Source organism: Ovis aries, chromosome 19 (genome assembly GCF_016772045.2).
Source record: "Ovis aries strain OAR_USU_Benz2616 breed Rambouillet chromosome 19, ARS-UI_Ramb_v3.0, whole genome shotgun sequence".
NCBI lineage: Eukaryota > Metazoa > Chordata > Mammalia > Artiodactyla > Bovidae > Ovis > Ovis aries.
The window spans coordinates 54224460-54241079 of record NC_056072.1 but is presented as its reverse complement, the minus strand read 5'-3'; the positions used below and the strand labels follow the sequence as shown (position 1 = coordinate 54241079).

At 50.9% G+C, this 16620-nt stretch overlaps 1 protein-coding gene across 6 annotated transcripts in view; it reads right to left on the bottom strand.

Moving 5' to 3' along the window:
• Window positions 1–573: 573 nt before the first annotated feature.
• ZDHHC3 (zinc finger DHHC-type palmitoyltransferase 3) overlaps window positions 574–16620 on the bottom strand; it is a 61389-nt gene continuing 45342 nt past the window's right edge. For 4 of the 6 annotated variants that reach the window (XM_060402618.1, XM_027957746.3, XM_027957745.3 and 1 more), the window contains one exon: window positions 574–3042. In XM_060402618.1, the coding sequence (XP_060258601.1) occupies window positions 2770–3042 (273 nt within the window). In that variant the 3' untranslated portion in view covers window positions 574–2769. Of the gene's footprint in view, window positions 3043–13828; window positions 15466–16620 lie in introns of those variants that run through there. The other 2 variants (XM_012100193.5, XM_004018524.6) reach the window with 1 other exon arrangement.

Here is a 16620-nt window from a genome sequence, read left to right as displayed (position 1 = left end):
TGGTCCTCCAGGTCACTTTTCTCTTTCTGTGAACAAGCTTCTTAGTGTCTTATGCTGGGACCATGTGGGAACCTGGAGAGCCGTCTGATCCTCCGAACTTCCCAGGTCAAGGGACTGTCTCTTTCTGGGGTCAGGCTTCTTTGTTCTGGACCCCGTTGGGGACACCTGCTCCTCCCTCTAAGGCCATAACCCCAACTGGACACACTCTGGCAGAGGTACCATGTAGCACCGTGTGGGCTGAATGAGGGATATTTTATGTGAAATTTGCAGGAAATTCAGAGGTGGAGGCCTGGGCTCTAGAGAGTCAAGGACCTTCAGTTCTGGGCACTCTTGGCCCAAATGTCCACAGTAGATGCTCCATTAATGCTTGGTGCATAAAAGGTGAGTTTTCTTCCTGCTGGAAATACCACGGGGAGAAAATCCCAAGACAAGGGTGTAGCTATGTGACACTTGCCTCCTAGGCCACAAATGGGAGAGAAGAGGCTTAGAGATGTCCTCAAAGTGACCTGAGAGGCAGGACGCCGCCCAGGGGTCTAGACTGGGAGCTCCATGAAGACACGAGACTCTGGCAGCTGAGGTGGACCAGAGAGCTTTTTATTCAAACAAAGAGGTGGAGGCTTGTGCCTGGCCTCCCTCCCTGCAGCCCTCAGCTTGTGCTGACATCAGGAGCCTGGTGGTCAGTTGGGGGTTAAGCAGAATATCACACTGGCGACAGCCACCATGGAGAGAAGGCCACTGTAGTTGCTGGTGTGAGGCTACGAGGCTTAGGGTTGGGCAGGTGATTCCCACACGGCCCAGGTGCCCCTCCTGGGACACGGTGTGATGTGTCTAGTGTGGAGGGAGATGGGCTCAGCGAGGAGAGGGGTCGGGTCTGGGTCCTACTCTATGTGGGTAAAAGGCCTCGGCATCCAGCAATCTGAAAGCAGAAGTGGCTTTGGGCCTGGTGGGTACCTCTGCTTTCAGGCCATGATGGCCACAGGAAGACCAGTTTCAAGCCTGTCATGCAGGGACATTTCTCAGGGGCCCTGTGGTTCAGCACATGCCTTTGACCTGGGGCTTGGACTCAGCGGAGACCCCTGAAGCTGCCCGCAAACAGTGACCAGTGACCCCTATCTCCTAACCACGGCCTCCTGGGGACTCCAGGGGTTGGGACGGCTTTCCTTCCCCAGCGTGGAGTCTCTTGGGTGTACAGTCCATCAAGCCTGTGCCTTGGATGCTTTTTTGGGTAAGGATAAAAACTAGCAGGCCTCTGTAGCCACACCCTGGCTAGATGGTGAGTTAACAGGCTTCAGAGCCCCCCAGAGTCCTTTATGTGGCCGTTAATAAATATTAAAGCTGATACGAACCCAGAAAAGAGGCCTACGGCCTGGGTGTGGAAGGCCCCATGCCCTGCCAACTGCTCTATCAATGCCAGAGTCCTGCTGTCGCCCTCTTGTGAGACATTAGAGCTGGGATGAGGAAAGAAGCGGCCCCTCTGCAAGAAAACCCAGAGCCTGGCAGGTTACTGGGGGTGGACGGCAGTGTCTCTCTGACAATTGCCACCTTTATGGAATGCCCAAGGGTGCCCTCCCAGAACTAGGCCACTGCCTGGCCCTCCTTTCTTACCCAGGATCATCACGGGGCACCAACCCTCTGCTGGACTCTGTGAAGATGCTGCTTCAGCTGCTATGAGAACGGGGATTGTGAACCCAGGACACGCTGCTCAGACCTTCAGGAATGATCATGGACACTTCAGGCTTCACATGGGATGAGCAGGGTCCCGGTTCAGCCTGGCAGTGTAGGAGGTCTGTATGTGTGACAGAGGGCCTTCCTGCTTCTTAATTGGCAGGCCCCTGGCCACCATCCATGGTTTGAGAGAGACGCCCCAAGAAAGGACACTGTCTTGGGAGAACAGGCCTAAGACTCTCAGGCCAGATTTTCTAGTCAGATCTGCCCATGTGGGTAGTTAGACTCTTTTCAGGAGGGACAGTTAAATGCAGCTCTCACGGGGGAGGTCAGAATTCCAGGAGCTCTACATAGGTTGTCCCTCTGCCCCTCCACAGGGAGTGGACAGATTCTTAGCCCCAGGACAAGGCACCTCGAGCGGACTGAGGCTTCTGGTGTCTGTGGAACGCAAGCTCAGTTTGGGTGCTGCTGTCACAACTTAGGCTCATGCCCAGCCGTGCACGGACCACATGTGTGGGGCCCTCTCTCAAGCCAAGCTGGAGCCCGGAGGTAGCCAAGGCCGCCATGGCTGTCTCCTAGTGAGGCAGGCATGGGGGTTGGGGCGGGTAGCCATTTCTGGGGAGCAGCCAGGATCCTTGCCGCCTGCCCAGGCCCATCTCTGCTGATGCTGGGGTCCCCCCCGGGTTCCCAAGGCCAGCCCTGCTCCGTCCTTCCGTCACCGCCTCACGGCCTTAGTGCCCAAATGCCAGGAGCCTGGGCCCCAACCTTCTCAAGAGAAGACAGACACCCCAAGAAAGGACAGAGGCAAGTTCTTTTCTGCCCCTGGGCTGCCCTGTTCGGAGATTCCTTTTCTGGATGAGGCTGTGCAGGCTGAGAAGCGCGCCCAGCCTCGGAGGATGGTTCCTGACAATCCCTCACGGGGTGGGGAGCTCAGAGCAGGTCTCTCGTCTGCCTCCATCATGCTGCGTCCCCCCACGCCTGACCTGGCCCGGCGTGGGGAGAGGGCCGGGGGCCGGAGGTCAGGAGCGGGAGGGGAGCGCGCGGGGTGCCCAGGCGCCCGGCCCGCCGCCAGCGAGGCCCGGTGCCGGCCCCCGGCCCGCAGCGTCACTCATCGACCACCTCCGCGAAGTCCTCGTCCTTCGGCTCCTCCGACGGCTCCTCCGTCGTCGTCTCCGTGTTCTCCGTGTCCGACACCGAGGACACCTGTCGCACCCAGTCTCTGTCGCTGAGCGGCTTTGGGTGACGCGGTCCAGAGAAGGGGTTGAACCAGTTCAGGGAAAAGTCCCCGCCGAAGGTCTCTTTGACCGACTTCCAGCTGCCCCTGCGTTCCCTGCGTTCCCTGCGCGGCTGCTTCTTTCGTTGGAGGCTCTCGATGCCCTGCGGGGAGAATGGGATACAGAGGGTCAGCGTGCTTGGGCCCCGCACGGCAGCGCGCGGCCGCCCAGGGCTGGGGGCTCCTCAGAGGGCGGAGGGGGCGCCGGGGCGGGGGGCGGGTTCCTCAGAGGGCGGGGGGGGGGGGTGGGCGCCGGGGGTGGGCTCTCCTCAGAGGGCGGGGAGGGACGCCGGGGCGGGGGGAGGGGGGCTCTCCTCAGAGGGCGGGTGGGGGCGGGGCGCGGGCGGGGGCGGGGCGCGGGCGGGTGGGGGCGGGGCGCGGGCGGGTGGGGGCGGGGCGCGGGCGGGTGGGGGCGGGGCGCGGGCGGGTGGGGGCGGGGCGCGGGCGGGCGGGGGCGCGGGCGGGCGGGGGCGGGGCGCTCCTCAGAGGGCGGGGCGGGGCGCCGAGCAGCACACCGAGCAGGGCCTGCCTTTCCTACCCCTGCCCGCCCTTTCCTTCCACAGGATCAAGGGTTCCCAAGATGGCTGCTGCACAGCGACCAGGCTTCCCGGTGACAAACGACCAAGGGGTAACCCTTCAGGCCTCTCCTGAGACCACCTGGAAAGATGACCCTTCTCCGAGAATCCTGGGCCACTCCCCCCTCTGACAGCAGGCGCAGGGACACCGGCCTGAAGCGGGATGCTCCTCAGAAGGGGAGGGGTTAAGGGGAGCGCAGGGGACGCGGGACGGGTGAGGGGAGGAGGCAGCCGCGTGCACAGCGAGCAGCGGGCAGCCCGAGGGCACGCGGGGCCGCTCTGCGGGGGGGCGAGGGCCTGCCGGGCCTGCACATGCGGTGGACACGCCCTGAGGCCTCTCCCGAGCTGCCCACTCACCTGCCTCTGGGTGTCCGTGCGCCAGGCCACAGAGAGGGTGTTGGGGAGGGGGGAGAAGCCACAGGAGTTAAAGGCACAGCCAGGCCAGGCCCACAACACCCTCTACCCCCACCGGGGCGCTGCCCCGCTCCATCTCTTCTTGCCCCAGGGATTCTGCCAGGGGCAAAAGTCGGGCACCCGTCCTGCCCACGGACAGTGCTTTCCACCGCGGAAGGACCTCTTAGTACCCAGTTCTAGATTTTCTCTTCCAGGTGAGATCCTTACCGAACCGGCCCAGTCCTCTCTGTTGTGCAGGAGACACTGACACACACGTACTGACAGATCGGGCTATGCCTGAGTCACTTCCTCTCCAGCACTCTTAGTTAATAGTATCGTATCAGTTAATGGTCTTCTATCAATAAAGTTGCAAGTTTCTATATCTGTATTATGGTTTTATAAAATGTCTACATCTGGAAAGACTGACTGAAAGGCATATGGGAGCTCTTTGTACTATTTTTACCATTTTCTTGATTAAATCTGAAACGATATCTCAGTAGAAAGGTAAAAAAATCTGAGACACCATGATTTAGGCAATATAGTCTTGAATGCAGAATTACAATAATGAGAACTCAATCAAAATATCCAATAATGATGGCTAAGTAAATTTTCTATATGGTTTTCTATAAGCAGAACACTAATACAGTTCATAAAAGTAGCATCAATAAGGGCTTAATTTCCAAAATATACAAACAGCTCACTCATACAACTCAATGACAAAAAAAACAAACGATGCAGTTGAGAAATGGACAGAAGGCCTAAACAGACATTTCTCCAAAGAAGATATACAGATAGCCAATAGGCATATGAGAAGATGCTCATTATTGCCAATTATTGAGAAATGCAACTCAAAACTAGAATGAGGTGCCACCTCACATGGGCCAGAATGACCATCATCAAAAAGCCTACAAATAATAAATGTTGTAGAGAGTGTGGAGAAAAGGGAACCCTCCTACACTGCTGGCGGGAATGTAAATTGCTGCAGCTGCTATGGAAAACAGTATGGAGGTTCCTCAAAAAACTAAAAAGAGAGTTGCCATATGACCCAGCAATCCCACTCCTGGACATATACCCAGACAAAACTATAATTTGAAAACATACATGCACCCCTATATTTAGAGAAGCACTATTTACAACAGCCAAGACATGGAAACAGCCTGAAGGTCCATCAGCAGATGAATGGATAAAGACGATGTGGTGTACACACACACAATGGGCTATCACTCAGCCATAGAAAAGAATGAAATAATTCTATTTGCAACTACATGCATGGACCTGGAGATGATCATACGAAAGGGACGTAAGTCATACAGTGGCAAATACTTTATGGTATCACTGACATATGGAATCTACAATACAATACAAATGAATGTATCTACAAAACAGAAACAGACTCCCAGAGGAGACTTGGGGTTGCCAAGGGAAAGGAAAGGTGAGTGAGGGAAGAACTGGAACGTTGGGATTAGTAGACACAAACTATTATGTACAGAATAGATAAATAAGGTCCCACTGTACGGCAGAGGGAACTGTATTCAATTTCCTGTGATAAACCATAATGGAGAAGAATGTGAAAAAGGTCATACATCTGTACTGACATAACTGAATCACCCTGCTGTACAGGGAAATTAATGCAACGCTGTAAATCAACTATGCTTCAGTAAAAACTCTAAACAAGTGGCATCGATACAGGTTTATACACACTGCAAATCCCTGTCCATGTGGTGACAAGGAAAGAAAGCAAAGTTGCATGTGACATCATCTTAGGATCTGGGGTTTGGGAATGAGATTTTAGATTTATTTCTGTTTCAAGTTTTCACCCATGAACAGGTGTGACTTTTATAATGAGAACGAGAAAGCTGTGTCAGGAAATGGACCATGTAGACACAACTCTTGAGGGAGGCTCATGTGGGTCTGGGGCACAGGAGGCCATGATAGTCACGATCGGGTCCCTCACCAGGCCTCCCTCCTTAGCAGGATCAGTGATGGCCAGCTGAGGGACTTGCTCTAGGGATCCCGCATTCCTTCCTGAGTGATCAGTTGCAGCCTGTTGAGAGAGGAGGGGTTGGAGCATGGCTATGTGGCTGGCCAGGCTACAGAGGGGACATCCAGAAATGCCAGAATGGGGGGTCTGCACTGACTGGGCTCACTCAAAGCTATCACTGTGGATCCTCACACCCCCCTGAGAGGAGGTGGGTGTTAGTACTGACAGTTGGCATAGAAGACACAGGTGCTGGGAGGCTGTGACAGCGGCCGGAGCTAGTCCTGCTGGTTGTGCTTCAGAACCAGGACGGGAACTGGTGCGCCCTCTGCGTTTTCAATCCTACCACAAATCTTCACTCAAAGGCAGGGAAAAGCTGGAGAGGAAAATGAAGCAAAAGAGCCCACAGAACAACACAAACAGATGGAAAGAAATACCGTGTTCTTATATTAGAAGAATTAATATTGTTAAAATGACCATACTATGCAAGGCAATCTGTGGATTCAATGAAATCCCTATCAAAATACCAATGGCATTTTTCAAATTTTTTCACAAAAAATTTTAAATTTATATGGAAACACAAAAAGATCCTGAATAGCCAAAGCAATCTTGAGAACAAGAGCTGGAGGAATCAGGCCCCTTGACTTCAGATTATACTACAAAGCTATAGTAATCAAAACAGTATGGAACAAGCATAAAAACAAACAAATCAATGGAACAGAATACAGAGTCCAGGAATAAAGCCCACACATTTTTGGTAAATTAATCTAACACAAAGGAGGCAAGAATATACAGAGGAGAAAAGACAGTCTCTTCAATAAGTGGTGCTGGAAAAACTGGACAGCCACCTGTAAAATAATGAAATTAGAACATTCTCTAACACCATATACAAAAACAAACTCAAAATAAAGAGCTAAATGTAAGGCCAGAAATCATAAAACTCCTACAGGAAAACATAGAATACTCCTTGATACAAACTGTAGCAATATTTTCTGGATCTGTCTCCTAGAGCAAAGGAAAAAAAGCAAAAATAAACAAGTAGGATCTAATTAAACTTAAGAGCTTTTGCACACCAAAGAAAACCACTGACAAAATGAAGACAGCCTACAGAATGGGAGAAAGTATTTGCAAATGATATGACCAAAAAAGGGTTAATATTAAAAATATATAAACAGCTCTTACAACTCAACATCAAAAGCAAACAACTTGCTTAAAAAACTGGCAGACTTGAATAGTTCCCCAAAGAGAACATGCAGATGGCCAATAGGCATGTGAAGAGATTCTCAATGTCATTAATCATCTGGGAAATGCAAGTCAAAACCACAGTGAGCAACTTCCCTGGTGGTTCAGTGGTTAAGAATCTGCCTTCCAATGCAAGGGATGCAGGTTCAATCCCTGGTCAGGGAACTAAGATCCCACATGCCTCAGAGCAACTAAGTGCTGCAGGTACTGAGGCTGCATGCTCTGGAGCTTGCAAGCCTACAACTAGAGAGAAGCCTTCACGCCACAGCAAAGATCCCACGTGCCCCAACGAAGACCGGACACAGCCCCCAAAATCCCCAACAAGGAGATGTCACCTCTCACCTGTAAGAGTGGCTATTGTCAAAAACAATGCAAGTAAGTGTTAGCAAGGATGTGGAGAGACAGGAACACTTGTGCACTGTTGGTAGGAATGTAAATTAGTGCAATCACTGTGGAAAACATTATGGAGGTTTCTTAAAAAAACTAAAAATAGAACTACCATATGACCCAGCAATTCCACTCCTGGGGATATATCTGAAAGAAACAAAAACCCTGATTTCAAAAGATACTGCAATATTCACAGTAGCACTATTTACGATAGCCAAGACATGGAAGCAACCTAAGTATCTACAGCTGACGAATGGATAAAGAAATAGTGGTGTGTGTATATGTATACAATGGAATACTACTCAGCCATAAAAGAATTTTTTCCTTTTGCAACAACATGGATGGACTCTAAGTTGAAATAACTGAATTCACTAAGTCAGATAAGTCAGAGAAAGAAAAATAATGTATGATATCACCTCTATGTGGAATCTTAAAAAAACAAACAAACAAAAAACCCAAGCTAGTGAGAATACCAAAAAAAAAAAGAAACAGACTCGTAGATACAGAGGACAAATTAGTGGTTATCCATGGGGAGAGGGGACGGAGAAGGCAATGGCACCCCATTCCAGTACTCTTGCCTGGAAAATCCCATGGATGGCGGACCCTGGAAGGCTGAAATCCACGGGGTCGCTGAGCGGTGGGACACAACTGAGCGACTTCACTTTCACTTTTTCACTTTCATGCATTGGAGAAGGAAATGGCCACCCACTCCAGTATTCTTGCCTGGAGAATCCCAGGGATGAAGGGGGCCTGGTGGGCTGCCGTCTATGGGGTCGCACAGAGTCGGACACGACTGAAGTGACTTAGCAGCATCATGGGGAGAGGGGAAGGGAGAGGAGCAATACAGGGGTAAGTTATTAAGAGGTACAAAATACTGTATATAAAATAAGCTACAAGGATATATTATACAACACAGGGAATATAGCCAGGATTTTGTAATAACTATAAATGGAGTATAACCTTTAAAATTTTTGAATCACTATATTTTAACATATAATACCATACATCAACTATTCTTCAATGAAATTTTTTTAATTAAAAATAAAAAGAAGGGGACTTCCCTGGTGGCCCAGTGATTAAGGATCTGCCTGCCAACAAAGGGGACACAGTTTCAATCCCTGGTCCGGGAAGATCCCACATGTCATGGGCCGTGCGCCACAACTACTGAGCCCACGTGTCTAGAGCCCACAACAAAGAGTAGCCCCAACTCTCCATAACTAGAGACAGCCTGCGCACAGCAATGAAGACCCAGTGCAGCCAAAGAGTAAACAAACAAGTTAAAAAATAAAAATAAAAAGAGAGCCCACAGAACGATACTCAACCTCCTCAGCAAGCTTGAAAAAATGTTCCAGACAGAGCCTGGCCTGCCCACCAGACAAACTTCCTCAGAAGTGAAGTGGACAAACATCCACGAGTGTCTGTCTGAAGAGGAGAAAATACTCCAAATGAATCTGATGCAAAAGAAAGGCAGAGGGGGGCTTCCCTGGCGGTCCAGGTGTTAAGACTGTGCTTTCACTGCAGGAGGCACGGGTTTGATCCCTGGTGGGGAACTAAGATCCCACATGCCACACGATGGCCAAATAAGTAAACAAACAAACAAACAAACAAAAAGATTAAAAAAGAGAAAGGTTGAAGATCTGGACCATCAGGTTCAGAGGAGCCAGTGGGGTTTCTTTTCCCTGGTAGGACTCACTTTTGAGTTCTGTATGGATTTCAAGGTGTCCTGGAGGCAGAGATCTTAAGCTAGAGGGTTGCAGAGGCAGCAGTGATACCCACTTCCCACTCAAGCCAACAGGAATGGTTGGCTGATTCCTGGTAAGGGGGCAACTGGCTAAACCAGCGTTTCTAGCGGGCAGTGTGTGACTTTGGCCTTTTGGGCCTGATCGGCCTGAGTGCCATGTGAGCAGTGATCTGTAAACCAACTGGTCAATGCCCCAGAATGGATGAACCAGGACTATGGCTCCCCAGGAGACGGAGACCAGGCACATGCTCTGTAAGGACTTGGCTGAAGCCCACAGAGGAAGAACAGGAGGTCCCTGCATCTCAGACATAGACAGCTGGAGTTGCTGCAGCCCACGCAAACGTGCCCTCCTTGGAGACAGCCGAACAACCCTCTCCTCATCAGCAGTTTCACATGTGTTTAGTGCAACCCACAATAGGAAATGGGCTTCCTTGGTGGCTCAGTGGTAAAGAATCTGCCTGCCAGTGCAGGGAGACACAAGCTCTATCCCTGGGTTGGGAAGATTCTCTGGAGTAGGAAATGGCAACCCACTCCAGTATTCTTGCCTGGGAAATCCCACAGAGCCTGGTGGGCTGTAGTCCATGGGGTCACAAAGAGTTGTGACGACTGAGTGACTGAACGATGAAACAACAATAGGGAATACTATTCTGTTGCAGCCTACCACACACACACACACACACACACCAAAGTTTCATGAAAATACATCTTTTACAAGGTGTAAGGCATTATTTTTTGTTTAAAAAATGCTGTTGCAAACCAATAAACTGATCTCGCACACCAACAACTGTGCACATGCTCTGAAAAGCACAGCTTCGCCAGAGCTAACACTCTCTAGAGCCACAACATGCCAGACCCCATCCTAACATCCACATCCATTCCTCTCTGAATCCTCAGAGCAACCTTGTGAGTTAGATTATCTCAGAGCTAACGCTCTCTAGAGCCACAACAGGCCAGACACCATCCTAACACCCACATCATTCCTCTCTGAATCCTCAGAGCAATCTTGTGAGTTAGATTATCTCCGGGATTTCACAGATGAGCAGAGGCTTAAACAAACTACTGCTTAAGGTCACAGGAAGGAAGTTGAGCCAGACCGGAACCAAAGACAGAGGGCCCAAGGACCCATCACCACACGACCTCAGCTGCAGGAATTCAGGGCATCTTTTACGTCCATGTCAGAGCGTGTATCTTCATCCTAAAGGTTTTTGCAAACATTATCCTGGCGACATTGTTCATAATTCCATGGATCAGCTATTCTGCAACATTGTTCAGAATTCCTTGGATCAGCGTCCTCAGCTCCCACCCATCCTCAGCTCCCACCGGCACAGATGAGGGATCCCTGGGGCTCACTCTGCTTTGCTAGTATAATCGCAAGGCTCAAGTTATCAATAATTTTTTTTTTTAATTGAGTGAGAGGATGGGGGAAATCGAAGTCTTCAGTTTGGGAATGTAGATTTCTTTACTCGCTCAATTGTGTCCAGCTCTTTGCAAACCCATGGGCTGTAGCCCACCAGGCTCCTCTGTCCATAGGATTTTTCTGGCAAGAATACTGAAGTGGGTTGCCATTTCCTTCTCCAGGGGATCTTCCCAGAGATCACATTTGTGTCTCTTGTGTCTCCTGCATTGGCAGGCAAATCCTTTACCTCTGAGCCACCAGGGACGCCTGTAGACTTGTGAATGGGTTATTTTCATTTCACTGTGAATCCATCATCCTCTATTAGGTGATTCTCAGGCAGATATGTATTTAAAAGATGCAAGAAAAGGCCACATGGGAGTTGAGGTCCAGAGACAGAAACCAAAGGCCAGGACATTCTTGTGTCTTCCCCAAGGCTCCCTCACTCACTGGCCACCGCTCCTGCTGGGAGGACCCTGGCACCACACTTTTCCATCTTCTTCTGGGATGGTTCTTCACCCAAAGGGCCCTCTTGGTGCAGAAACCAGTGGGTCAGATGAGATATGCGGGAAGATCACTGGACAGGTGAATAGTCTGGCTCCCCTTCAAACACTTTCCTTATTTTCTCAGCACTCACTGGCCGGGGGAGGCTGCCGGTTATGACTGAAGAGGGGCTCACAGTGGGCAAAACCCCAGCTAGCACCATGCTGACACCAGCAGCACCCAGGACCACATCATCGGCAGGCCTGTGGGTGACCCCTGTAGCCCCTAAGTGGATTCTCAGACTTGAACACGGGTCACCATCACCTGGAGGACTGTGAGGATCCAGATCGCTGCTCCCCAACCAGTTTCTGATTCAGCAGGTCTGGGGTGGCACCTGGGAATCTGCATCTCTGTTAAGTCCCCAAGGACAGGCAGCTGCTGCTGGTCTGTGGACCACACTTGGAGATGCACTGCCTCAGTATATCCCTCAGCAGGAAGATTCTCAAGAGGGATTCTAGCAAAATCTTCCTCTCTTCAAATATCTTTGTTAACTAAGGGCCCCTTCTAGGTCGGAACCCCTCACTTCTACAGGCTAGGTCACTATGTAGGCTTATGTACTACAAGCTTTGAAGTGAGAAAAACATAAAACCCGTCAGCCTGGCTGAAAGAACCCAGCCCAGCCTTAAGGTCTGGGGTTTCTGTGTGATATCAACCTCACGTAAGTGTTCAATAAACACCGTCTAATTTACCTCATGATGAAGGTGGGTTTTAAAAGCTAGTAAGTCAAGATGTCTCACTTTGCGTTCTTCCATGAAAAAAGCATTACAAAGATGAAATAGTACATGACTAGAAGGAGATGAAGCACATGCATTTCTACCCGCGCCTACCCTGAGCATGATGTCACCAAGCCCATGTAAATACGCAGAGATTTGTTTGCTCCTAAGCTTTTTGCATGTTCAGTCTGGTTGCTATGAAAACGAACCAGAAGTTGACAGGTGGGAAGGAGTCACCAGTCCAACTGATCAAGTCGCCTTCCTCTTTATTTCCCCTTTCCACTCCTCAGAGCCCACATTCTGGAAGACTGTGGCTACTATTGGCTCATTTTCCCACGTGTGTACCATTCGGTGCTGTTGCGACTCCGGCGCCGAAGCAAAAGGCTGGGTTGCTTTTGTGTAGAGATGTCCTTCTTCGTCTGCCATCCTGGGAGACTGAGGAGGGCTTGGGGATGCCTGTTTCTTCCTGCGTGGATGCCAGGCGGAAGCTCAACCACCGTGCTGCAGAGAACAGCTACATTCCTCATCGCTGGCTGCTGCTGCTGCTGTTGCTATAGTCGCTAAGTTGTATCTGACCCCATGGACTGGAGCCCGCCAGGCTCCTCTGTCCATGGGACTTCCCAGGCAAGAATACTGGAATAGGTTGCATGCCCTTCTCCAGGGGATCTTCCCGACCCAGGGATCAAACCTGTGTCTCTTGAGTCTTCTGCACTGGCAGGTGGATTCTGTACCTCTGAGCCACCTGGGAAGCCTCCACTCACTGGGTTCCTGGCAAAACATTCTCCATCTCAACAAGATAAAGTAGGAAGAACACAGGGAGTCTGGGGCTATTTCCTATGTCCTGAGTGCAGCTCTTCACTCTGGCTTGAGAACTCGGGAACATTCATTCTTTCAGCCAAGGGCTTGTAAAAACCCAGAGACAGAATCACATTGGATGTCAGAAGGAGACTCTCTGGGAAAGATTTAGGTGGTACGCTCAGGTGTAAACAGTGAGTTTCTATTTTGAGGACTTGAAAACAAAATTCGATATATCTTTAGCATGATCTACTGTATTCCTTAGAAATTCCATGGGGAGAAGAGCCAATGTGATTCATTTAAAGAAAAAATGTCCTTGAAGATGGGGTATTTTGAGGCCTTCAAATACTTGACAATATTCCCCGAGTCCTACTCTCTCCTCCCTGGCAAAAGGGAGCATAGCAAAAGCACTCTCTCCTCCCAGGGATAGATCCTTGAGGGAACACAGCAGAGTGAGGGCCTTCTAAAATGCTCTAGGGTCATTCAACAACCACATTTCTTTCATCAGTGTAAGGGGTGGGGTTGGTGTGGTGGGGGAAGCACATAGGGAGCAAATGCTAGGGACTAGATTTAAAAACAGCATTGAGAGAAAAAAGCCCAAACCGCAGGCTTGACTATAGCATCAACAGCACAGCAGAGGCAGGTCAAAGCTGACTGACTCAGAAAAGATTGCTAAGAAAAGGGTTCTTTGCCTAAACATCTGAGGGGTGGTGGCAAGCACCTCAAAGCCACATCCCAGGATGTGTGTGGAAGGTCCCAGTCATTTCCTCTGGCTTCACTTTGCTTTTTGGTGGGTGGGCAGAGGGAAAAAAGGTCTCTCTCCCAGGCCCAACTGGAGAAGCAAATTTTGCAGACCTGATGAGTTTTCTTTCTGTTCCAACTGGGAATCCACACGCACCAGGGAAGGTACTCAGGCTGCAGAAAGAGCCAGAGAAGAGAGGCCCAGTGGGGCCAGTTTTTCCGAAAGAGGGCTGTAAACATCCTTTAGAGGTGATGATGCAAAAGGGAGCATGCACAAATGCCCTTTAAAAGCGATGAAAGAAACACCCAAACAGAGCACATTCGTGTTGACCGGACCATTAGCTCCACCCAAGGGGGGACTCCGTGAGAGACGGGGGGCTCAGCCAGAACAGGTTTTGGAAAAATTTTATTGCGTTTGGTTTCCATGTGGAAGCACTGACAGAATTGAAAAGAGGCAGCATGTTCCACTTACTTTTCTGAAAGATCACACAGATAGACGAAATCTCTCCCCACCCCGGGCTGATTTCGTGAACCTCACCCCAAAACCCACCCCAAGCAGATTTAAAAAAAAAAAAAAAAAGGTTTGTGGTGATTATTTAAAAACAATTCCCTGTGTGAGACGGTCCCCTCCCCTCCCCTCACGGTCTTCAGGCCTTCCCTCCTTCGAATTAGACTCAACACACAAGTGTGCAAATGAAAACACTAGTCAGTCTCGGCGCCGCAGGCTTAGGAATCTGCCGGTTCCACTGGACGGGTGGGTGTCTCTCAACTTGGCGATGGTGCCTTTGCATCACGGGCAGCCCACGCAGGTCCACGGACTCCCAGGTTAAAATACAGACGAGACATGGAGATGTGCACATTTATGGGTCTAAAACATCCGAAAGTAAACCGACTGCGGAGATCTACGAAAATGAGGAAGGAGGGGGTCGACGGTGGGGCTGCGACTGGTTCGCTTGGCAGTAACAGTGCTGAACGGACACCGCACTAGGAGGAGAGCGAGGGAGGTGGGACGCCCAGACGGGAAGCAGAGGGAATAAAGGAAACGTATAGCTCGCCTGCAGCCGAGTCGTTTTCTTCTCGTGATTGTGTAAGGCATTTTGAACTGGAAAAACTTCTTTCCTTCACATTCTTCCAAATGATCAGTTGGAATATAACCGGTGATTCGGAATACAAATAAAACCCCTTTCATCTCCATCCCCCCCACCCACCCCCAAAATCATTCTACGCACCCAGAGCCCACAAAGTACAAGGCAGGCAATTGATTCTGTGAATTCAGAGGCAAATCATGTTCACACGGGGCACGAGGCTGCTGTGGTCAAGGACCCTTCTTAGGGCTCCAGCCCTGATCTCGGGCCTCCCAGGCCACAAGGGGTGAGCATCCGTCTTCAGCGAGGTTTTAAGTCCCATCCAGGCACCTGCCACTGCCTCCTGGGCAGTGGGAGGTCACAGGCCCTCTTGGCTCTCTCCTATGGGTCCCCGACCAGGCGTCTGGGCCGGTCCGTCCACGCATAAGCGTCACGACTCAGTTAGTACAAGGGGGCGTGGCCTGGAAACAGTGGCCTCCACGTTAGTCATGCCAGACAGACAGCAAAGAGGAAACCAGAGGCCAGAGAAGTGATTTTAAATAGGGAAAAAAAGGAAAGCAGCTTCGGTCACCGAAAAATAGAAAGGATGATCTTTTCAAAAATAAAAACCATGAGGAGTTTTTTTTTTTCTCTGCAATGTTCAGCCATTTTACTTGAGACATTAAAAAAAAAAGTTTCAGAGTAGTTGTGTTGCTTTTTCGGTTTAGACATTCATGAGAACGGATCGGACGGTGGTGCTGGGATGCGGTTTGTGTCTGAGTGGCAATGCTGCTCAGGGTCCTTCAGACCACATACTGGTACGGGTCTGCCTTCCCTTGGTCTGGCGTGGCAAAGGGGCTAGCCCAGCCTAGAGAGAAGGGGTGGCCAAAAACGGCTTTCATGTTCATCCATTTTGTTTTTTTAGCCCATCTTCTCTCTTCCTTTTTCAATTGTTCTATTCCCTGAAAACAAGAACAATCATACTTTCAGTCAAGCACTTCACTGCTGTGGTTCTGGGGGGAGAGAAATCCATTAGCTTGAGGTGAATGGAGTAAATGCTTCCTTTTTAAAGCCATGAAGCTTATCTACATACTACTCTTTTTTTTCTTCTCTTTCTCTCATAAAAAGTGCTAAAGACAAAAAGGAATCATCATTTTTCCTTTGGGTGGGCACACAGGCACGTCTGTGTAAGTCCCTCCAGGCAGGAAGGGACACGTAAGAAAGTCAGCAGGCCCCGAAGCCGCTGTTCCTGGTCATGCAATCTGGTGTTGTGTTAAGTGAGTCCTGGCCGGGGGGTTTGGGCCCAGCGCCGAGCTGTGTGTGGGAGCACTCTGAAGGCTGGGGCGCGGGGAGCCTCAGCTCGTGGGGAGCTTGAGTTCGTGAGAGCCAAGGATCGGTTCGTGGGAACTCTGAAGCTGCTATGACCACTTTGCAGACAAAAAAAAAAGGACCAAGTGAAAAGACTGCTCTGGCGCGGTCTGTCCCGCCGGCCGGGGAGGCCAAGGAGCGCCCGGCGTAGGGGGGCTGGCCAGGTGTAGCGGAGGAGGTGAACCAGAGGAAGAGGTCAGCACGGAGGAGGAAGGAGAGGGATTAGTACAGGTTAGAGGGGCTGCACCGGCAGACCGCTCAGCCTCGGCCGCGGCCAAGGCCTTCCTGGGCTCCTCTGGGGACAAATGTGACCCGAGGCAGCCTCAGCAGTTGTCACTGAGCCCACACCACCCCCAGCCAAGTCTCACAGGAAAGACGAGCTGGGGGAGCAGGTCGGTCCCTTCCTGTCCCCTTCTCCAGAAGGAGCTGGCGAGCGGCTAGAGGACAAGGCGGAAGCAGCTTGGCAGGAGCCTGACCGGGGGTCTATCTGGTGGTCTCTGTGAGGTGGAGGAGTGGGGCGGGCCCGAGGGGACAGCCCAGTCCAACTCTGTTCACAGCCTAAGGCGCTGGGACCACACCATACTGGTCAAGGGCGGGACGCCCTTGCCACGCGCGGCAGGCCCTCGACTCCTCTCTCCCTTCCTTTCAGCGCGGCTCCCTTTAGGAATGGCCTTGAGGGGGAAGAACGACGAGGACCAGGGCCATGATTTGCCTCCCGACCCACCTAGGCTGCAGCCTGTGTGGCCTGG